This window comes from Maudiozyma barnettii (assembly GCF_903064755.1).
Source record: "Maudiozyma barnettii strain CLIB 1767 genome assembly, contig: KABA2_01, whole genome shotgun sequence".
NCBI classification, from domain to species: domain Eukaryota; kingdom Fungi; phylum Ascomycota; class Saccharomycetes; order Saccharomycetales; family Saccharomycetaceae; genus Maudiozyma; species Maudiozyma barnettii.
The window spans coordinates 265681-288760 of NW_024545238.1; the positions used below are offsets into that span (position 1 = coordinate 265681).

Here is a 23080-nt window from a genome sequence, read left to right on the forward strand (position 1 = left end):
TTAAACAGTTTGATGATAACAATTGAACGCTCTATTATTACGACAAACGGTCTTAGAGAAATCGAACTATATTTTTAATTACTCTTACTAACTGAATAAGCATTTTCTTTTAGGAGTACGACTGATAATAACTGTTACAATATAATAGGAAGATCAAAATTTCCTTTCCCTTATAATAAAACCAATTACCAAAATGAATCACGATCCGTTTAGCTGGGGTAGACCATCAGACGAAACATATGGTTCTTATGATACGAAGATAGCTGCAGCACCGGCTTTTCCAAAGATGAATACCACTCAACCAATTGTTACAGGTACCTCTGTAATTTCAATGAAATATAATAACGGCGTTATTATTGCAGCTGACAACTTAGGTTCATATGGTTCTTTGCTTCGTTTCACCAATGTTGAAAGATTGATACCTGTAGGAAGTAGTACAGTTGTTGGTATATCTGGAGATATTTCCGACATGCAACATATTGAAGACTTATTGGAAGAGATGCAAACAGAGAATAACTATGATAACTCATATACTGATGAAGAGGAATCCTTAAAACCAAGTTATGTGTTTGAATACTTAGCCAATGTCATGTACAACCGTAGATCTAAGATGAATCCACTGTGGAACGCCATTATTGTCGCAGGTATGGAAGATAACAAACCTTTCCTTAGATACGTTAACCTACTGGGTGTAACATATTCTTCGCCCACTTTAGCCACAGGGTTCGGTGCCCATCTAGCATTGCCTCTAATGAGACGTGTAGTGGACCGTGAGAGTGATGTTGAAAACACTTCCCTTGAAGTTGCTGAGAAGACCATCCTAGAATCGATGAAGATATTATATTACAGAGATGCACGTTCTTCAAGAAAGTTTTCTCTAGCCATAATCGATAACGACCAAGGGTTGGTGTTGAAGAAGGGATTACAAGTAGAAAACATGTCATGGGAATTTGCCAAAAATATAAGGGGTTACGGTACTCAAAAAGTATAGAGTCTATTAAATAACCAATAATATATATATATATATATATTCACAACTTTATGCACGCAACAATATATTATCTTACTACGACGCCATCACCGTTCGATGAATAGAACGAATCTGGCTTTGGCGCACTCTACAAAGGCGAAGACCAAAATACTGCCAACTTATATACATGTTGATTACGTTATTTCCATTATATAACCCCTCTTGTATATTACATAACCCCACAATTAACAATATACCAATGAGACCCTCCGCAGATGAAAAATGGCGAATCTTCATAATGTGCATCTAACTATCCTGTTAGACTATCCATCAACAGTGACATAAACTAACTCTTCTCGACACGTGAATGGAGAGAACGGTGCTAACAGATTTCACAGCTTGTAGTATTCTCCAGTTTCTCTCAATTATTCTTGCATCGTCTCGTAATTTTACCTAAAACAGTCGAAAAGAATCTAAATTAATTTGACACACTTTTACTTTGTCCGTTAACGTGGCCGAACGCAGGTTATTGGCATCGGCTTGTACACCGAAGGAAATGAGGTGATGGACGAAACCTGACGTTAAAACGTAATAGCTAAACCGTAATAGGTAAACCCAAACCATAAAAGTCAGGCTGGAGGTTAGTTCAATATAAAGACTGGTTCGGGTCTAAAAATATATAACAAGTCTCCTTTCATCGAGAAATATAGTGTTAATAATTTACATTTTGGGTTAGATTGAATTTCTGTTCTAGTTGGGAAGTAAGTGAATATCAAATATCAACTAAGGAGCCACATATTTCTTTATTCCATTTGTTGAGTATGCCAGATTTTGAGATATCCATATTGGGTGGGTCAGGTGGACCATTTGAAAATTCTACGCAATGTTTTATGTTACGATCGACCCATAATACGAGGGACACACAACTGATATGCGTGGATGGAGGGGTTGGTTTGGGAAGTATTGCGACGATGCTCCGTTTGGATAAGAATACGAAAGTTGTAGAGAGCCTTTACGAAAATGAAGAAGAGCCTATCGAGAAGTACGTCGACAACACAATGTTGCCACAACTCGTGAGAGGGTTTCCACAAATAATTACAAGCCGGTTAAGGGGAAATATTTTACAGCAAGCTATGGAATTGTACCAAAAAATAGGAGAATATTACATTACACACCCACATATGGATCACATTGCTGGGATGATCATGAACTCTCCCGCCATTTATGAGCCATCTGTGCTATCAAAAAAATATGTGAAAGGCCTTCCATTTACCATAAAACCTTTAAATGATTCCATCTTTAATGATATCATATGGCCACAACTGTCAAATAAATCGTTGGGACGACTTGACCTGGTAACGTTGTCACAACAAATACCACATAACTCGTCATCAATACCTGAATGGAATATAATACCCTTTGAGGTCTACCACGGTTCAAAAGTTTCTGATTTGACTGCACACGTTTCCAGTTCTGTGTATATTATAACTAACACAAGGACAAAAAATTCTATTGTTATGTGTGGTGACTTGGAAAAAGATCACGACAACCTACAGGAACCGAAATTATTAGATCAAATGTGGTCATACCTAGCGAAAAATGTTCCTTTAGAAAATTTGAGTTCAATTGTGGTGGAATGTTCCAATTCATCATCTATAGATGAAAGAAGACTCTTTGGTCATCTATCGTCAAATAAACTACTAGATGAGCTTCAAGTATTAAGGGACAAGTACAGTATTTCATCGGGACTTGGAAACTTGAAAGTGATCATATCTCATGTCAAGATGGCCTACTTAGATAAGGATCCACGATTAACTATTTTAGACGAATTACGAACACTTGCACATACAATTCGAGGTTTAGAAAATATAGCATTTTCAATTGCCGTTCAAGGTTACACATTCACAGTTTGATAAATTCTTTTAACATTAATACTATTCTGAAATACATAGTTCTACATATGACACATCAATAATACAACTTATAAACATGACATTACTAGAAAGTGGAATATTTGTTTTTTTATGATGCATGCCGATTGAGATAAATTTCTATATATCTATCTATGTATATATCTAATGGCTATAATGAACTTCTCCATTCTTTAAATTCAGAGGATAATACACCATCTCCTTGAGCAAAATGTTCAAATTCAGGATCACTAGCCTCAATTTCATGTAGCTTTAAATGATTATCAGCCAAAATCAACTTGAATGGTTTAATTTCTTTAGTGTCTCCATGTGGGATAATTTTTAGCAACCATTCCGTAAATAAGCCGTACCATTTGATAGCATCTAGGCACTTAGATCCAACCTCTGGATTGTTTTCTTTCAATAAGATTGGAATCTCGTTTGTTGCATATTCTTCAACGGTCTTCAATATATAACCATCATCTTTAAATCCACATATTATTCTAGGTATACCGGCAAGGAAACATTTTAACCAGATCCGAAACATACCATTTTCAAATTTATGTGATTCTGAAATGGTGTTAACAGTAGGATTACAAACTAATTGCGTATAATGCTTTAAATTATCTTTATTTTCTTCTTTAAAATCAAAAATACAATCAATATCTGCCGAAAGAATCAACTTCACTTTACCAACACCTGTCTTTGTCACACTAACAAATTTGTCACCATTATTACACAATTTTTTATGTCTTTTCTCTAGAATTTCTCTTGATTCCAATGGTAACGATTGAGAAAGGGTTGACAGTGCTTTAAATTTATAATTCGAGTATTTATTCATATCAATTGTGGCAGGTGTTACCTGTTTCCGTTCCTTAATAAACAATTGTCCATCATATGATACCACTACCATATCTATAGGGTTAATATTTGTATTATCAAATGCACCAAGGATCAATTTTGTTATAGTCTCTGTTGTAGCAATGATGTCACCTTTAATTCTCTTCCCCTTATGTTGTTCGTTATACTGGATAGATTTTAATAAACCATGAATTGTATAAGTATCCTCAAATGTACCTTCACAATTCTTAAATTTCTTTAAACCACTGGAAAGATCTAAGTTTCTTTCAAGGTCAGAATTCGGCAGATAATAGTACTTCAATTGAGTCTGCTGTTGAATCAAATACTCCCCATTTTGATTTCTAGAGTAATAACCGATCTCTTTAGGTTGCTTTAATGCAGTAGTTGAACCTTTTTGATTTATAAAAAGGTTTGAAGTGATTGCCATTTTCCCAAAATCAAAATCAAAACCAAATAATATGAAATAGATTTTTCCTAGAAAGTTAAAACTGCTCTCTTCAGTCTATCAATTGTACTTAACTAGATACACCCCGTGTTATTGTAGAAATGAATTTATAACAAGATATATCTAATACCTAAAGTTTAATATATCTCTTTGTTTTCACAGACTTGAAAAACCATATATTAGTGGCTATGTTCAATAATAATAAATTTTTTAGCATAATGAGCTCATCGCTAATTATTGCCCCCAGCGACAATTTTTTTTCAGTTGTACTCCTCGTACTAAGCGATAGTAGACAGTTCAATGACAAAATTTCTCTCATATGCTAACAATTGAAACATTGAAAACTATCTTATCAATATTCTGATAATATCTTTTTGCTCATATTAGTTTACATTTATCACTACTTCTAACTTCATATCACATTATTCTCCTTTCTGATTGCAAAACTCGATATCTATTTTAGCTATCTAATTTATCATGAATCACATAATTAATCTATTGGTTATCTCACTCTAGTGATAAGCCCAAAATATTTAACAGAAAACACCGCAGGATAACAGATAACTCTCTCTCACACCAAAAAAAATTGAACTGAAAAATTTTGGCCGCAAAGCGATCGCGATGGGAAAACAGAAATCTCTACTAGTAAGATCGCTAAGGTAATGAATGGAATTGGACAATGATCATGATATTCTTTCAAACATATTTCTTAAACACTTGTACAGATATATATAAACCAATAGCTCACAGTATCTTTTTATTATTATTCAATATTTTTTCTTCAAATATTTACATAAAAATACACAGTCATCTAAAGAAACATGTCTGCTACTTTAGTTATCAACGGTAAGGCTCCAGTTGTTGCTTACGCCGACTTGATTGCTGCTCGTATTGCAAACAATGCTAAGCCAGAATCTGTTAAGGTTGAATTTGTTGACGACAAGAAGGCTGCGCCTTCCACTTTCAACGGTTCCACCGAAAACACTTTCCAAGCCATTGTCGACGCTTTCCCACAAGTGTTCATTGATTCCAACAAGGAAGAAACCGCTAAGTGGATTAAGATTGCCAATGAAGAATTGGTTATCAAGAACTTCCAAAAGTTGTCTCAATCTTTGGAACACCTTGACACTCAATTGAACTTGAGAACTTTCATCCTAGGTGGCCTACATTACACTGCTGCTGATGTTGCTTGTTGGGGTGCTTTGAGATCTAACGGAATGGTCGGTTCCATTATCAAGAACAAAGTTGATGTCAATGTCTCTCGTTGGTATACTTTGTTCGAATTGGATCCTTTATTCCATGAGGCTCATGAATCTCTAACCAAATCACTACAAGAACTAAAGAAAGCTGCTACTTCTGGTAAGAAGAAGGAAGTTCACAAGGCTAACTTTGAAATTGATTTGCCTGATGCCAAGATGGGTCACGTTGTTACTCGTTTCCCACCTGAACCATCTGGGTACCTACATATTGGTCATGCTAAAGCTGCTCTGTTGAACCAATACTTTGCTCAAGAGTACAAGGGTAAATTGATCATTAGATTCGATGATACCAACCCATCTAAGGAAAAAGAAGAATTCCAAGATTCTATTCTTGAAGATCTTTCTTTGTTAGGTATTAAGGGTGACAGAATCACTTACTCCTCTGATTACTTCCAAGAAATGTACGATATGTGTGTTACTATGATCAAGGAAGGTAAAGCTTACTGTGACGATACTCCAACCGAGAAGATGAGAGAGGAACGTATGGATGGTATTGCATCTGCCAGAAGAGAACGTACTGTCGAAGAGAATTTGAAAATCTTTACTGAAGACATGAAGAATGGTTCAGAAGAAGGTCTAAAGAACTGTGTCCGTGCCAAGATCGATTACGCTGCCTTGAACAAGACTCTAAGAGACCCTGTTGTCTACAGATGTAACTTGACACCACATCACAGAACTGGTTCCACATGGAAGATCTACCCAACCTATGATTTCTGTGTTCCAATTGTTGACTCTATCGAAGGTGTCACTCATGCCCTGCGTACTATTGAATACAGAGACCGTAATGCGCAATATGACTGGATGTTGGAAAACCTACATTTGAGAAAGGTACACATCTGGGATTTTGCTCGTGTTAACTTCGTTAGAACTCTACTCTCTAAGAGAAAGTTGCAATGGATGGTCGACAAAGACTTAGTCTCCAACTGGGACGATCCAAGATTCCCAACTGTTAGAGGTGTAAGAAGAAGAGGTATGACTGTTGAAGGTTTAAGAAACTTCGTTTTATCTCAAGGTCCATCTAGAAACGTTATTAACCTGGAATGGAACTTGATCTGGGCTTTCAACAAGAAGGTCATTGACCCTGTTGCTCCAAGACACACCGCAATCGTTGAACCAGTAAAACTTCACATTGAAGGTGCCGATGCTCCAGGAACTCCAAAGGTTGAAATGAAACCAAAACACAAGAAGAACCCAGCTGTGGGTGAAAAGAAGGTCATCTACTACAGGGATGTTGTTATTGACAAGGAAGATGCTGACTCTCTAGATGACAATGAGGAAGTTACCTTAATGGACTGGGGTAATGTCATCATCACCAAGAAGAATGCTGACGGCTCTTTGGAAGGTACCCTACATCTAGAAGGTGACTTCAAGAAGACGAAACATAAGTTGACTTGGTTAGCCGACACTGAGGACTCTGTTCCAGTTGACCTTGTCGATTTTGACCACTTAATCTCTAAGGACAAATTGGAGGAAGATGAAAGTTTCGAAGACTTCTTGACCCCAGTCACTGAATTCCATACTGATGCAATTGCTGACCTGAATGTTAAGGACATGAAGGTTGGCGACATCATCCAATTCGAGAGAAAGGGTTATTACAGACTTGATGCTCTACCAAAGGATGGTAAGCCATACACTTTCTTTACCATCCCAGATGGTAAGGCTGTTAACAAGTACGGTGCTAAGAAATAATTTTAACCTTATGAATATGATTTTGTGAACAAATCACGCAACTCTTTTGTATTGGGAAGGAATATATTTTTTAATCAACTAATCTAATACTACATATTTTTTTATAGATGATTTAAATTAGGCGTACCACTTCTTCAGAGCAATGTGACCTGAACTTAGGTTCAGCAATTTATTGAGGATGTTCGAAGCGTTTTCAATTAGCCTCTATTAAATATCACATTGCACGAACTTGGCGCCCTTAGTTTTATCTGTTGTTTTCGCTCAAAGAGGAACAACTTTCAATATCGGTTGAAATTTCTAACAGGACATTAGAGTTAGACCAGAACACAAATAAAAAGGCCTTGATAATCGCATTTCACCTATGGCGTTCAAATTTATAAATTAACAAACTTCATAAATATCCAAATAGGAAATAGCACTGATATATATATATATTGTGAAAAAATGTCTGACATTGATGAAGATTTATTAGCTCTTGCTGGTGCTGACGAAGACGAAGAGGAGATTCTAACATCTCACTCCAAGAAATCTGAGAATAACGCCTCTAAGAAGAGAACAATTGAAGAAGTAAGTGACGAGGAAGACGACTATAATCCAGAGGATATGGGTTCTGGAAGAACCCACAGGAATAATGAAGAGGAGGAAGAAGAAGAAGAAGAAGAAGAAAATCCGTTTCCATTAGAAGGTAAATATAAGGATGAGGAGGATCGTGAACATTTAGAGTCCTTGCCGGAAATGGAACGTGAAACTTTACTTTTCGAGAGATCTCAAGCTATGAGAAAATACCAGGAAAGGAAACTGTTCAGAGAACGTAACAGAGGGTTACAGAAACATCAAGAAAATAACAAACAGGATAACAAAAAGGTTCGTTCCTCTGGTAGGACAACTCACCAAACTGGCCATTCTGATCTGAAAGCATCTAAATTATCCCAATTAAAGAGACAAAGAGAGAGAAAGAATCAAAAGAAAAATTACTCAGATGATGAAGACTTTGAAGAAGACGAAGATGAGGAAGTATACAAAGATGAATATGAGGACGAGGACGAGGACCAAGAATATCTGGAAGATGACGAAGATGACGAAGGTTACAACCCATTGAACAGAAAATCTCGTTACACTGAGGATGAGGAAGAAGTGGAATGGGCGGAAGAAGAAACATCTAGAGATTCAGAAGTCAGTGATTTCAATAAATTAAGAATCGGCCGTTCCTTCGTTGCGAAATATTGTTTTTACCCAGAATTTAATGATATCATCCAAGGTTGTTATGGTAGGGTGAATGTTGGTGTAGATAAACGTTCAGGTCAAACAAATTACAGAATGGTTAAAATTGAAAAAGTTTTCTTCCAAAAACCATACAATATGGGTAAATTTTTCACGAATCAATATTTTGGTGTGACGCAAGGAAAAGATAGAAAAGTGTTCCAAATGAGTTTCTTCAGTGATGGTCTCATAACACAACAAGAATATGATAGATATGTCAGGGCACTTGAGGGTTCCCATACTTCTAAACCAACGGTATATAATCTAAACAGCAAGTCCAAAGAATTAGTTGCATTTGTTTCGGAACCATTGACTGATAAAACGACAGATACTATCGTGAAAAATAGAATGCTGTTTAACAAAAAATTATCTGGTACGAATGCAGTGCTTGAAAAGACTGTGTTGAAAGAAAAACTCCAATATGCGAGAGAAAATGGTAATGAGAGGGATATTGCGAAATACTCAGCTCAACTAAACAGTTTCGAGAAAAGAATGAACATGTATGAAAAGCATCATGAAAATGACCAAGCTGGTAGCAAGAAATTAGGTGCGTTAACATCAAAAAATAGAAAGTTAAATATGGACAAAACTAAAACTGTTGAGCATACCAAGAAAGAAAGTACTTTTGATTCAAAGAGTGACCCATTCAGTAGATTAAAGACCAGAACCAAGATTTACTATCAAGATATACAACAGGAAGAGAATGAGAAGGCAAAAGAGCTTGCAATTCAAAAGAAATTGGAAGAGAATGAGATTGCTAAGGTAAAAAAGGAAAATGAATTATTGGTAGCTCAATTTAGACGTTTAGGTGGTCTCGAAAAGGTAATTAGTAATATAAATTTCGATATCAGTATAAATTTGTAATAGTTACGTAAAGGATATTACTTTAGTTCTAGTTATGTTATTATATTATTAATCCTTTTCAATTAAACTCCAAATGTTATTTTTTTATTATTATTTTTTAACTGAAAAGTTGAGTGCATTTTAAGTAAAGTTTTTTTTAAATGATAGACAACGAAAAAAATCAATCATGTAGCCTGAACTGCTGTAGCATAGGCTAGACTATATACTTAATCTTTTGTGATGTCTCTTTGCGAACAACCGATTCTGTGATGGATTCCGTTCTGAAGCAGCGTATTACTGCCCTGATCTACGATGAATATTCCAAGTTGAAACCTAGTAGCAAACCTGTTATCAAGTCCAATGGCACCAAAGAATGGACTGTTCTGGCTTCAATAGTTGCATGGAATTCTAGAGATGATAAAATACGAATGATATGTATGTCTACTGGCGTCAAAGCTCTCCCTAATGAGTTACTTAAGAGAAGTAATGGGAAGATGTTACACGATTGCCATGCTGAAATACTTTCAATACGAGGACTGAATACTGTAATTTTGCATCATATTAAGAATTTGAAAGAAGGCGAGACATCTGATTTAATCAATGAAGTAGACGATAAATATATATGGAAAATGGAAAATCAATTGATACTATATATATCCAGGGTACCTTGCGGTGATGCAAGCATGAACACAATCGAATCCCAGGATGAAACTTCCGAAACATTTGAAATCCCTGATGATAATAAAACACAGTACTTAAAATGTGAGAACAGTACGATTCTGAGAGGAAGATTAAATTTCACAAAGAAAGGTTATGTAAGGAGCAAACCAGGACGATACGATTCTCAAATCACCTTCTCTAAGTCATGTTCTGATAAATTGTGTACAAAGCAGGTAACCTCTCTATTAAATTGCCTAACATACGAATTACTGAGTGAACCAATATACCTCAACTATTTAATAATACCTTCATTAAACGAAACGGATTCAATTGGTCTTAAAAGATGCTTCCAAGATAGATTTCAAAATACTTCGGATCGAGAACAATCTTATCAACCTAAACTTTTCGACATAGAGAATTGCGAAGGAAAATTCGTAGATGATAAACAATCGGTTGAAGAAACTCCAAGTGCGATGAGCTCCATTAAACTGTATTTCGATCAGTTCAACATTCAAGAACAAGCTATTTTGAATGGTGTGAAAAACGGTTCATATTCAAAAGGATCTAAACCTCTTCGTAAAGGGTGTGAAACGGCAATTAGTCGTTATTCTCAGTGGAAACTTTACAATCAGATAAATTCTGAACGTGACAAATCATACGTTCAGTTTAAACACCATCAAAAATCTAGGAGAGTCATGGTTGAGCATTTCAGACACGTGCTTTCTTCAGAGGGGTGGGTTCCAACACTTGAAGATGACTGTAACATTTGATATATAATATTTATAAACATAACATAAATTTCGATGAATAATTTACTATGGATAATACGTCTCAATTTAGCTACTTTATTTTTTGTTTTAAATCTTGTTAGGGACGTATATTTACTTTTCATATAACAACCACAATGCCAAATAGAACCAAAAAATAAAAACCACAATAGCGTAAAATATCTTTCATACATTTACCCCAAAAAAGGACGATACAACATTAATAACACCATTATGGACAAGATCTGATACTGTTGAATCAAATAGTTATGAATTCACAAAATATACAAAATATACTAAATAAACTGGCTCCGATAGATGCCATTAAACCAGTAACCTCAACTAAAAGGCAACAAGTAACTATCATTGATGATACTTCAGAAAATGCTAATATGGATCCAATGTACATAAACAGATTTAATATGGATGATGATCTACCAGACATTGACGACTTAAAATCAGGTGTTCTTTTTAAACTTGGTCTCCAGGCAATGGAGGGCCAGGATTTGCTTTGTGTAAACAGCATGGCCCTATGGCTAGCGTCGTCTACCAAAGGTGGTAGCCCTATAGAAAACGTATTGAACGATGATCCCAACTCATTTTGGCAAAGTGATGGAGGCCAACCCCATACCGTAGATATATATTTCAGTCACCGAATAGACATAATATCACTGGCACTGTATTTCTCCCTAGCATCAGATGAGTCGTATACACCTAAATTATTTAAGTTATACGTGGGACATAGTCCCTCTGATGCTGTATTTTACAAAAGTTATCATATCGAACACTTAGATGGATGGGTAGGGCTGACCTTTAAGGATAATAGGAAAGATAACTTGATGAAATGTCAATTCCTAAGATTAGTGTTCCCAATAAATCATGAAAATGGTAAAGATACACATCTAAGAGGGGTAAGGGTATATTCTCCCCAAGTGAGAAGGCAACAAGAAAATTTCTTGCAACCAGAAACGAATGTCGCTGGTAATTCAAGTTCATTACGGGGATATACAATTAGGTGATATAGAACTCCCACAATTGACCCGTCTTGCATTCTACAACATAATCACAAAAAAATAGTACGTAATACTCAACTTTTATCATTAAGACTAGACTACTTATTTGTATATACACAAATATATGTAATTATAGCATTCAAATACTTTTACACGTGACCCAAATTTTTGTAGCTTTTTTTCTCACTTAAAACGTTTTTTTCTTCAGTCAGAGTTGAAAAATTATTTGAAATCACATCAATTTAGATGAAACTAGATTACCTTCCACTACAAACAAAAGCCAATTGCAAGATATTCTTTCACACATTCTATATCCAGATCTATCCCATAGCCAAAGTGGGACGGAATATTTTCTCTTCTTTTCTTAAACACGCATAGGGATAACATTAATAGAATATGTCAGACATTGAAATAGTTTCCAAACTATTATCCGATTCAGTTATTGCATCGACATCAAAATTAGCAGAAAAGAGTCTTAAGGAACTTGAGAGTCAGGATGGTTTTGGTTTAACACTATTACACATAGTGGCGGCGGAAAATCTGTCCATATCTACTAGATTAGCAGGTGCCTTATTTTTCAAGAATTTCTTGAAGAGAAAATGGGTTGATGAAAATGGTAACCATCTCCTTTCTGCATCAAATGTGGAGTTAATTAAGAAGGAAATCCTACCATTGATGATTAGTTTACCAACAAACTTGCAAATCCAAATTGGTGAGTCCATTTCTATCATTGCAGACTCTGATTTTCCAGTCAGATGGCCTGGATTCTTAGATGATCTGGTATCCAGACTTTCTCCAGATAATATGGTTCTGAACAAAGGTGTTTTGATTGTTGCACATTCCATATTTAAAAGGTGGAGACCATTATTTAGATCTGATGATCTCTTTTTGGAAATCAAACTAGTTTTGGATAAATTTACAGTTCCTTTTTTAAGCCTTTTAGAAACTGTAGACAAACAGATCGATGAAAATAAAAATAATACACCACATCTAACAGTATTATTCGATGTTTTATTAGTTTTGCTCAAATTATATTATGATTTTAACTGTCAGGATATCCCTGAATTTTTTGAAGATAACATTCAACAGGGTATGGGTATCCTACATAAGTACCTAAACTACTCAAACACACTATTAGAGGACCCAGATGATCCAGAACATGCGAGTATTATAACTAAGGTAAAATCTGCTATACAGGAAGTTGTTCAACTATATACCACAAGATATGACGATGTTTTCAGCCCAATGGTCAATGGTTTTATCGAAATCACTTGGTCACTATTAACATCCACCTCAGATGAACCGAAATATGATATCTTAGTCTCGAAATCTCTAGCTTTTTTAACTGCTGTTTCCCGTAATCCAAAATATTTTGAAATGTTCAACAACCAAGAGGCCATGAACAATTTAACAGAACAAGTAATTTTGCCAAATGTTACTCTTCGTGAATCAGACATAGAGTTATTTGAAGATGATCCGATTGAATACATCAGAAGAGATCTTGAAGGGTCAGATACAGATACAAGAAGAAGAGCATGTACTGATTTTCTTAATGAATTGAAAGAAAAAAATGAAACATTAGTTACAAATACATTCATGATACATATGAAAAAGTTCTTTGAACAATACCAATCAAATCCGGCAGAAAACTGGAAATATAAGGACCTATATGTCTTTTTATTTACCACCTTAGCAATTACCGGAAATATAACAAGTGCTGGTGTATCTACGACTAATTCTCAAATGAATGTAGTTGAATTTTTCAGTACCCAAATTATCCCTGACTTGACCGGTAATGTCCCTAATAACATCTTAAGGGTAGATGCCATTAAATTCATATATGTGTTTAGAAACCAATTGAGTAAAAATCAACTAATAGAAATTTTACCAATGTTGGCAACCTTTCTAACATCTGATGAGTACGTTGTTTACACCTATGCTGCAGTTACCATCGAAAGAATTTTGTCTATTAGAGAGTCCGTATCATCTCCAAACTTCATTTTCAATAAAAATGATCTTAGTTCCAGTACTGAAATGTTGTTAGGTAATCTAATAAGTTTAATAATGAAACAGGGAACTGTACCTGAAAAATTGGCTGAAAATGAATTTTTAATGAAGGCTGTTTTTAGAGTATTACAAACAGCCGAAGACACTATTCAAGGATCGTTCCCTAATTTGTTAAATCAACTAATCAGTATAATCAACGTCATTATGAAAAATCCATCTAACCCAAGGTTCTCTCACTACACATTTGAGTCTGTTGGATGCCTTCTGAGGTACACACCTGCTGAATCTTTAATCCCAATAATTAACTCAATGATGCCTTGTTTCTTACATATTTTATCTGAGGATATACAGGAATTCGTCGCATACGTTTTCCAACTAATATCATTTGGGGTGGAAAAGGTAGGTGCTGTCCCTGATACGGTCAAACAATTGGCACAACCTTTATTATCCCCATCCGTTTGGGATCTGAAGGGTAATGTTCCTGCTGTAACCAGGTTATTGAAAGATTTAATTAAGTTTGACAAGAGCGTCTTTCCCGATTTGATTCCAGTGTTAGGTGTTTTTCAAAGACTAATTGCATCTAAAGCATATGAAGTACATGGATTTGAGCTCCTTGAGTCTATCATGTTGTATACAAACCTTGATCAGTTGAAACCATATTTAAAACAAATAGCGGTATTACTTCTTCAACGTTTACAAAGCTCCAAAACAGAAAGATATGTCAAGAAATTAGTCGTTTTCTTATTTCTAATATCCTGGAAGTTAAATGGAGACTTTGTTGTGCAATTTATAGATGAAGTCCAAGAAGGTATTTTTCCTCAAATTTGGAACTCCTTTATTATCCCAACTTTGCCAACATTGGGTAATCTACTTGACCGTAAAATTGCATTATTAGGCGCCACAAAGATAGTGACAGCAAGTTCACTATTTACCAACAAATATCCACAGCTTATTGTTCCAACCTTCGAAATATTAATAACAACCTTAGTATCAGAGGATGTGACAAGCTTTAAGAATGATTTTGTTGACTTGGAGAATATGGAAGAAATTGTGACATTCGGCTCGTCTTTCAGTAAATTAGGCGTTGTAAGCGAAAAAGCTGTAGATCCATTACCAGAAGTAGACTTAACCAATGGTTTAAAAATCTATGTCGGTCAATTATTGGGCAAGTATGTAGCTAGCCAAGGCGCAAACTTTTCTAGTTCCATTCTCCCAAATCTAACCAACGAAACTCAAACAAAATTAAACCAACTATTAACTGGCGCATAACGATAGATTTATTTTTATACCGTAATATATACACTACATTAAGTTATTTAAAGTACCATTAACGAATAACAATATTTTTCAACATTTATGGAAACTCCTCTTATTCGTTAAATAAATGCGCTAAAAGACTTTCAAATTACTATTTATAATACAAATTTAAATGATACATAATTATATCCACATATATCATTTAATAAATTAGAAGAATATTACCATGACTGTATAGTGTATGCCTTTTTCAATACATTGGAAAAATAGATACAAATTTCTATTACTTTCGAAAGTTCTTCTTTTTATTTTTTATTTTTTATCCTTTATTGGCATTACTTCTGATGTAATAGACACATTTGTTTTCTCCGTGCTATTATTATTATTATTATTATCATCTTTATTAACAATCTTTGCGATATCATTCTTCACAACATTCTCAGTACCTTCATTTTCATCATTATTATTTTCTTTGTCTTCAGGTATGACATCACCATTTTCATCAATCCTACCTCTACTCTTTAAATCTTCTATTTCGGCAGCTGTTAGGAATCTTCCACCTTGTCCTCTTGGTCTACGCATTGCATGTTTATGTCGCGACTCGTGTAAATAGGGCTTTCTTTCTCTTGATATACGTAGATTTTCTTCCAGCCTTGCCCTAGCGTAACGCCTCTTTAATATCCTGTAATATTGTTTAGCATTAACATAGAAAGGTTGATCCGGAGTAGTTTCCCTTTCAGTATTGACAACATCTGTATTATATTCTGATGTCATATCGTGTTGAGTCACACTGTGGTCGTCCATAACAAGATCAGTAGGATCGCTAGGATCAAGTTTATTTATTAGTTGTGTCTCTATATTTGAGTGAGAGATATCATTCAAAGTACTCCTTGTATTCACATTTATATTTGAGTCAATATCATTAGTTTCAAGTTTATCATTTTTATTATTCAACGGATGGATATCATTCATGTACATATTCGAAGTCACTTTCTCTGTAGCTCCCCTATTCAATCTATTGTATAAATAAAGATCAGATGCACTAGTATGAGAATTGGTACGATTAATTACACTATTACTATCATTTTGGGTATCTGTGGATAAAGGATTGGAAATTCCGATATTCGTGTGGATCAAATCCGCTTCTAATGGACGATAGTTGTCTTCATTAGTATTCATTGTTCCCTCCTATTTTTAAAATTTTCTAGTAGTAACTTCACTCCTCCAACAATATTATTTTGTAATGTATATGCAATGGGTGCTTTTCTTTATTACCTCAATATCTATTAATTATACTATCTTAAAAAATGTAGAAATCTTCTACGAAAACATGAACCGCTTTTTATATTTCTTACGATTCTCGTATTTTTTATGATAAAATAGTCTAACAATCTAACAACAACGTTCCTGGATAAATGTAAGTATCCTTTCCCTTGTGTTTTTTGTTATCTTGGATATGATTTATTTATTTATTGGATGATAACCCTTGTTAGTTGAATTTCTGCATTTAACGGCCATGCATTATATATTTATCTTACCCCATTTTTTAATTTTTGTTTATCTTTCAGAAGTTCTTCGGTTTTTCTTTGAGAAGAAAATGGAAGATTTAGTTACCCTGCTTTGGTGATTCACGTCCACAACGATAATTATGTCAATAGTCATTAGGAAAAGATAGCTTAGAGTTTTCTTTCATTAAGAATAAGTAACTATTATTTACATGAATGCTAATATTATATACTGTTATACGGTAAACAAATTTAATTTAATATTGTTTTGCAGTTTTATTAAGTAGACGGTAAAGTTCGAATAATGCAGCTGGGGTGACTCCCTGGATCCGTCTTGCCTGCCCAATTGTGGTGGGTTTTATTGTATTTAGTAACGTTATACACTCGGATGATAAACTTTGTATTTGTGAATAATCGTAGTCTGTTGGTAAGACTAAATTTTCGTCTGCTTGAAATGCCTTTATGAATTGATTTTGTTTCGTGATGTATGGGTTGTATTTACCTTGTATGTTAATCTTTTGAATGACTCTTCTTGGAATATTATCAATGTTAATTCTTAATTCAGGAAAACTATCGACTAATCTTTCCAAAGAAACACCGTTAAATTTAAAAATATCCCACGCGGTATAATTCAAAGCAGCTGGTGCTACTTTTATACCAAGTTTATTAGACCATTCCATGTGGTTACAATTAAATGATTTCAATTTATCGACAGTATTATCATAAATATCTTTGTCATTCTTAAGAATATCGTACCGAGTTTGTTGAACTGCCCCTACCGAATGACCCAACTCGGTAAGTCTAAAGTCGGCATTATCAGCTCTCACTGTTATTCTAAATTCTGATCTAGAGGTAAACATTCTATATGGTTCCTCAATACCTTTAGTAATCAGATCATCAATAAGGACACCAATGTATGCGTCTGATCTAGATAGTTTCAACAGTGGTTTTGACAGAGCCGCTAAGCCAGCATTTATACCAGCAATACATCCCTGCGCACATGCTTCTTCGTAACCTGTTGTACCGTTAATTTGTCCGGCTAAAAACAAACCAGTGACTAGCTTTGTCTCCAAAGTTTGTTTCAATTGTCTAGGGTCAACATAATCATATTCTACACCGTAGGCAGGTTGTAAGATTGTCACATTTTCAAGACCTGGAATCATCCTCATCATACGAAGCTGTACATCCTCAGGCATTGAGTTCGAGATACCGTTAGGATATATCACATTTGAATCTAATCCCTCGGGTTCTAACCAAATCTTATGAGAGTCCTTATCGGAGAAACGCAGAATTTTTGCCTCAAGTGAAGGACAATATCTAGGACCTTTGACAGTTTCTCTAATATGTATACTTTTATCCAGATTATCTTTCAAATATTGATGTAAGTATGGAGTTGTTCTTGTTCCATAACAAAGTATTTGGTCTTTAATTGTCACTGAATCATTTACAAAACTCATTGGAGTAGGTATTTCATCACCATATTGTTTCTCAAGACCAGTAAAATCAATCGATGATTTTTCTAACCTGGCTGGTGTACCTGTCTTTAATCTACCAAGATGGAATCCAATCTGGGCTAAAGTTTCACTTATTCCAAAAGTAGGAGGTTCATTAATTCTTCCAGCTGGGATAGTCTTTAAACCAATATGTATCTCTGCACTTAAGAAGGTCCCTGTAGTGATTATAACCTTCTTGGATGGAATTATGGTATCGTCGTCAAGTATAACCCCTTTCACCTCACCATATTCTCCATTCGAATTATGGATATCCTTATCTATAATAATATCTTTCACTTTCCCTTCACGGATAGTCAAATTTGGATAATCTATTAATTCCTTTTGCATTTCTTTTAGATACAAGCCTCTATCTATTTGAGCACGAGGCCCCCACACGGCAGCACCTTTACTTTGATTCAATATTTTGAATTGAATACCAGCTTTATCAGTTATTCTTGCAGCTACACCATCCAAAGCATCTACTTCTCTTAGCAGAGTTCCTTTTCCGACACCACCCATAGATGGGTTACATGAACAAGTACCTAGTTGCTTAATGGATGGCGTCACAAGAACAGCCTTACTCCCAACTCTAGCTGCACCTGTGGATGCTTCACAACCGGCATGCCCACCTCCGATGACTACCACGTCATTTTCAGGTATCGATGCCATGGCAGCTTTCAGATCCGCATTCATCGTGATTTGACGTTTGCTGCATCGTCTGTTCAATATAGATCTCACTACATGAACTCTCCTTATTCTCCACATAATAATGACGACAACCTTGATAGACTTCCTTCTCCTTGTAGTAGACTATTATTTGGGGCATCCACTGAATTACTTTCCTCACTTTATAGTGTTTCCAAATATTTCTGCTTCCATTATTATTGATAATAGTAATAACTATGTCTCCACGCCGCACGCCGCGGACTGTTTCAACCACTACCGGTCCGACCAGACAAAATTCATAAATAAATATAAATATGAAGTTTAATGTATCAAAGGCGGCTAATCTGATTCCAAATTTATTTACTTTATTTTCAGATATCGACAACTGGTTGTCGATATCTGGAATTGGGTGAGTATAAAGAGAGGGTTGGCAATGAACCGATTCAATAGTGAAGTATCATAAACTATTTGGAAACCAGTTTTCTTTTTCTTTCTATGATGTCGAGATGCATCACGTCTAGAAATATTCTCATGAACCACCATAACGTGACATAAGCAGCAACACTCCTAACTAAGAACACTTCTCATAGTTTTATTGAACAGCCTCAATCATTGAATTAAGCAACATAGAATAACTTTGTGACTTCTAATGCTCATTACCTCAGCACTCTCGCACACTACAGAAACTTTCGGTGTCAGGTATAATGGATGCATAAAGAGAGTAACGAATAAAGAGAGTTACTTGGATTCGGTAATTTCCATAATAAAAGAAAAAGTATTATATTATCCTAGAATAAGTAATAGCTGTCCAGGGATACATATAAAGACTTATATAAAATGTAGAGTTCAACCGAACTCTACTACATTGATAATTTCAAATCAACTGATTTGGTTACCCTACAGTACTATACAATATCGCATCAAAAACACACACATCATGTAGTACGGCGCTGCCTTCAGTTTGACTTCTTTTCCGTTTGTCTCCATTCAATTTCATTGTTAACAGGATTGAAAAAGATATTGGCAGCCTAAGAAAAAAATTTAAAAATTATTTTACTGCGTGCTAGGATTTTTGACTTTACAGGGAGAGAAGTCAACAGCCCACGGAGTCAAAATCTCGGTGAAAAATGTTATGGGTTGCTTTCTGAACGATGTCCCTTTTCCCATCACCCGCGTACTCTATAATGAAGAATATTAGCCATCTCATAATCATACCAACTAGTTGCTAATTACATTTTTAATTCATTTAATAATACTGATATCACCAATTAAAAAAGAACAGTCAAAAAAATGTACAACATATTCAGTCCTCTTTAGGTGTGACTGATCCTTATTTTATTCAGTAACCAACATCATCGTTTATCAAATAATATATAAAGGAAATATCCTTGAAGTTTTCTGAGTATTTTGATTTTGTTTTGTTTGTTGGAAACGCATCGAGTTGTAGTTATACTAGACAAGAATAAATTGATTATCTAATATCTAAAAAAAGGATACTACTATATTGCGTAACTAACACATCCAGGTGAATACGCGGGCTCAATTAATTTATTATTTTACCTCAATATACTCTCACTTTTCCCAACAAAACATGTCATTAAATATTCTAGTGTTAGGTAACGGTGGTAGAGAACACGCTCTATTATGGAAACTATCTCAATCATCAACTGTCAACAAAATTTATGTCACTCCAGGCAATGGGGGTACTCAACAAATTGTAAAAGTTGAGAATTTGACTCAAGATGATTTATTACCAATCCCAAAGAATTTCATTAATTTACAAGCTTTTGCCCAAAAGAACAATATAAACCTTGTTATCCCAGGTCCTGAACAACCATTAGTTGATGGTATTACAACATTTTTCACAAATGTGGGTATCCCTGTATTTGGTCCATCTGCAGAAGTTGCACAACTTGAAGGTTCCAAAGTTTTTGCTAAGGAATTTATGAGGAGACACAATATCCCAACAGCCAACTTTGCAAAATTTGACAACTATGATAATGCCATGAAATATATAAACAGTGAAAAGGATAAGAACGTCGTTATTAAGGCTGACGGTGTTGCTGCTGGTAAAGGTGTTCTTATCCCAACTAACCAACAAGAAGCTCTTGAAGCTCTAAAGACCATCATGGTTGATAAGCAATTTGGTTCTGCAGGTGAATCTGTAGTTATTGAAGAATTCTTAGAAGGTCAAGAAATTTCAATTTTAACAATTTCTGATGGTTACTCCTACTATAACTTACCAGCTGCTCAAGACCACAAGAGGATCGGCGAGAATGATACTGGTTTAAACACCGGTGGTATGGGCGCTTACGCACCTGCTCCTGTTGCTACTCCAAAGGTTATGAACGAAATTGATCAAAATATCATAAAGCCAAGTATCGATGGGCTAAGAAAAGATCGTTTGCCATTTGTTGGGATCTTATTCACTGGTATTATACTGACTTCAACTGGTCCAAAAGTCTTAGAATACAACGTAAGATTTGGTGATCCAGAAACTCAAACAGTTTTGCCACTACTAACTGAAGAGACAGATCTAGCCCAAGTATTTTTAGCTGCCGCAGAACACAGATTAGACTCCGTTGAAATTAATATTAAAAAAGATTATTTTGCCACTACTGTTGTATTAGCTGCTGCTGGTTATCCAGAATCTTACAACAAAGGAGATATCATTACAATCAATGAATCTAAATTACCAAATGATGCATATATTTTCCAAGCTGGTACAAGCTTCTCCAACGAGAAAAACGAATTAGTTACTGCGGGTGGTAGAGTTATTGCCACCACAGCGATTGCTAAGACATTAAAAGGTGCTGTTGCTAAAGCTTATGAAGCTGTTGACTGTATTGATTTCAAAGGAAAATACTTCAGAAAGGATATTGCTCACCGTGCATTTGATGAAAATACACCAAAGACATCTATAACATATTCCGACTCGGGGGTATCTGTCGACAATGGTAACCTTTTAGTCCAAAAAATTAAAGATATGGTAAAATCTACCAGAAGACCAGGTGCTGATTCTGATATTGGTGGCTTTGGTGGTGTCTTTGACTTAAAACAAGCTGGTTATGATACTGATGAAACCTTATTGGTAGCCGCCACAGATGGTGTTGGTACAAAATTAATCATTGCACAAGAAACTAACATCCATGACACTGTCGGTATTGATTTAGTGGCAATGAACGTTAATGATTTAGTAGTACAAGGTGCCGAACCTCTATTATTTCTAGATTATTTTGCAACTGGTGCGCTGGATATCAAGGTTGCATCTGATTTTGTTTCTGGTGTTGTTGATGGTTGTTTACAAGCCGGTTGTGCATTAGTAGGTGGTGAAACCTCTGAAATGCCAGGTATGTACCCACCAGGTCACTATGATACTAATGGTACAGCTGTTGGTGCTGTTAATAAAAACAATATACTACCTAAGATGGATCAAATGGAGCCAGGCAATGTCCTTCTAGGGTTGGCATCTGATGGTGTACATTCCAATGGTTACTCCTTAGTCAGAAGAGTTATCTCTCATGTTGGTCTGTCATGGAGTGACCCTTGCCCATGGGATAACTCCAAGACTCTTGGTGAAGGTACCCTGGTTCCAACTAAGATTTACGTCAAGCAACTACTTCCTTCTCTAAAGAAGAAGTTGATATTAGGTTTGGCTCATATAACAGGTGGGGGTTTGATTGAAAATATTCCACGTGCTATCCCAAAAAATTTACAAGCTCAAGTAGACATGTCTACATGGACTGTTCCAGAAGTATTCAAGTGGTTTGGAAAAGCTGGTAATGTTCCAATTGAAGATATTTTAAAGACTTTGAATATGGGTGTTGGTATGGTTTTGATAGTAAAGAAAGAAAATGTTGAGGAAGTCAAGAGACTGGTAACTGCAGCAAATGAAACCATTTACGAAATTGGTACTCTGGTGGAAAAACCAACAGGTGCCCCAGGTTGTGTTGTCAACAATGCTACTAATCTATATTGAATGATAACAAACTTAATAACGAAATATTCGAAATAAAAACATATTTAATCATATTGTACAATAACATTTATATAGAACTAATTCATACAATCTCAAGAATCACTACTCAAGTAACTAAATTCATATATATCAAACCAGGACATCTCAGGTTTAGTGCTTCTTATAATGGAGCTCGAGGTTGAATAACTTCCTTTCCAATATTGTCACTATACGTTTCGCTCCGAGAGCGTCGCTTACTTCACATCGATAGAAATGAGGGCGTTTATATTTGAATATCGTCATCAACGTATGATCGAATCAATAGAGAGAACAAGAAAATGGAATAATTCAATAAATATATTCAGAACTCTATTAAAACAAGTGGTTTATAACATCTCTTTGATCTACATCACCTCTTAAATTGTGGACATTTAATGCAATAACATTATATTAACCATTAACTAGTATTCATCTAAGGAAAATACAACAACACATATATATTCAAATAATAAAAACA

General features: G+C 35.1%; 11 protein-coding genes across 11 annotated transcripts; 8 read left to right on the top strand and 3 right to left on the bottom strand.

Annotated features, from left to right (window-relative positions):
- Positions 1–193: 193 nt before the first annotated feature.
- PRE4 (proteasome core particle subunit beta 7) lies at positions 194–991 on the top strand (the record flags this gene model as incomplete). Its single annotated transcript, XM_041548059.1, has 1 exon — positions 194–991. One exon carries the CDS (start codon positions 194–196, stop codon positions 989–991), a length of 798 nt encoding a protein of 265 aa, XP_041403993.1.
- Positions 992–1791: 800 nt separating this feature from the next.
- On the top strand, positions 1792–2883 carry PDE1 (3',5'-cyclic-nucleotide phosphodiesterase PDE1; the record flags this gene model as incomplete). The annotated part of the gene is made up of 1 exon (XM_041548060.1): positions 1792–2883. The coding sequence occupies one exon, from the start codon at positions 1792–1794 to the stop codon at positions 2881–2883; it is 1092 nt and encodes a 363-aa protein (XP_041403994.1).
- A 169-nt stretch (positions 2884–3052) lies between these two features.
- RAI1 (decapping nuclease) lies at positions 3053–4168 on the bottom strand (the record flags this gene model as incomplete). Its single annotated transcript, XM_041548061.1, has 1 exon — positions 3053–4168. One exon carries the CDS (start codon positions 4166–4168, stop codon positions 3053–3055), a length of 1116 nt encoding a protein of 371 aa, XP_041403995.1.
- Positions 4169–5007: 839 nt separating this feature from the next.
- GUS1 (glutamate--tRNA ligase GUS1) lies at positions 5008–7134 on the top strand (the record flags this gene model as incomplete). The annotated part of the gene is made up of 1 exon (XM_041548062.1): positions 5008–7134. The coding sequence occupies one exon, from the start codon at positions 5008–5010 to the stop codon at positions 7132–7134; it is 2127 nt and encodes a 708-aa protein (XP_041403996.1).
- Positions 7135–7578: 444 nt separating this feature from the next.
- RTF1 (Rtf1p) lies at positions 7579–9258 on the top strand (the record flags this gene model as incomplete). Its single annotated transcript, XM_041548063.1, has 1 exon — positions 7579–9258. The coding sequence occupies one exon, from the start codon at positions 7579–7581 to the stop codon at positions 9256–9258; it is 1680 nt and encodes a 559-aa protein (XP_041403997.1).
- Positions 9259–9506: 248 nt separating this feature from the next.
- On the top strand, positions 9507–10667 carry TAD1 (tRNA-specific adenosine deaminase; the record flags this gene model as incomplete). Its single annotated transcript, XM_041548064.1, has 1 exon — positions 9507–10667. The coding sequence occupies one exon, from the start codon at positions 9507–9509 to the stop codon at positions 10665–10667; it is 1161 nt and encodes a 386-aa protein (XP_041403998.1).
- A 266-nt stretch (positions 10668–10933) lies between these two features.
- Positions 10934–11683, top strand: DOC1 (anaphase promoting complex subunit DOC1; the record flags this gene model as incomplete). Its single annotated transcript, XM_041548065.1, has 1 exon — positions 10934–11683. The coding sequence occupies one exon, from the start codon at positions 10934–10936 to the stop codon at positions 11681–11683; it is 750 nt and encodes a 249-aa protein (XP_041403999.1).
- Positions 11684–12073: 390 nt separating this feature from the next.
- Positions 12074–14953, top strand: CSE1 (importin-alpha export receptor; the record flags this gene model as incomplete). Its single annotated transcript, XM_041548066.1, has 1 exon — positions 12074–14953. The coding sequence occupies one exon, from the start codon at positions 12074–12076 to the stop codon at positions 14951–14953; it is 2880 nt and encodes a 959-aa protein (XP_041404000.1).
- Positions 14954–15253: 300 nt separating this feature from the next.
- Positions 15254–16120, bottom strand: HAP2 (transcription activator HAP2; the record flags this gene model as incomplete). Its single annotated transcript, XM_041548067.1, has 1 exon — positions 15254–16120. The coding sequence occupies one exon, from the start codon at positions 16118–16120 to the stop codon at positions 15254–15256; it is 867 nt and encodes a 288-aa protein (XP_041404001.1).
- A 583-nt stretch (positions 16121–16703) lies between these two features.
- On the bottom strand, positions 16704–18704 carry MTO1 (tRNA modification protein MTO1; the record flags this gene model as incomplete). Its single annotated transcript, XM_041548068.1, has 1 exon — positions 16704–18704. One exon carries the CDS (start codon positions 18702–18704, stop codon positions 16704–16706), a length of 2001 nt encoding a protein of 666 aa, XP_041404002.1.
- A 1492-nt stretch (positions 18705–20196) lies between these two features.
- On the top strand, positions 20197–22584 carry ADE57 (bifunctional aminoimidazole ribotide synthase/glycinamide ribotide synthase; the record flags this gene model as incomplete). Its single annotated transcript, XM_041548069.1, has 1 exon — positions 20197–22584. The coding sequence occupies one exon, from the start codon at positions 20197–20199 to the stop codon at positions 22582–22584; it is 2388 nt and encodes a 795-aa protein (XP_041404003.1).
- Positions 22585–23080: the final 496 nt, after the last annotated feature.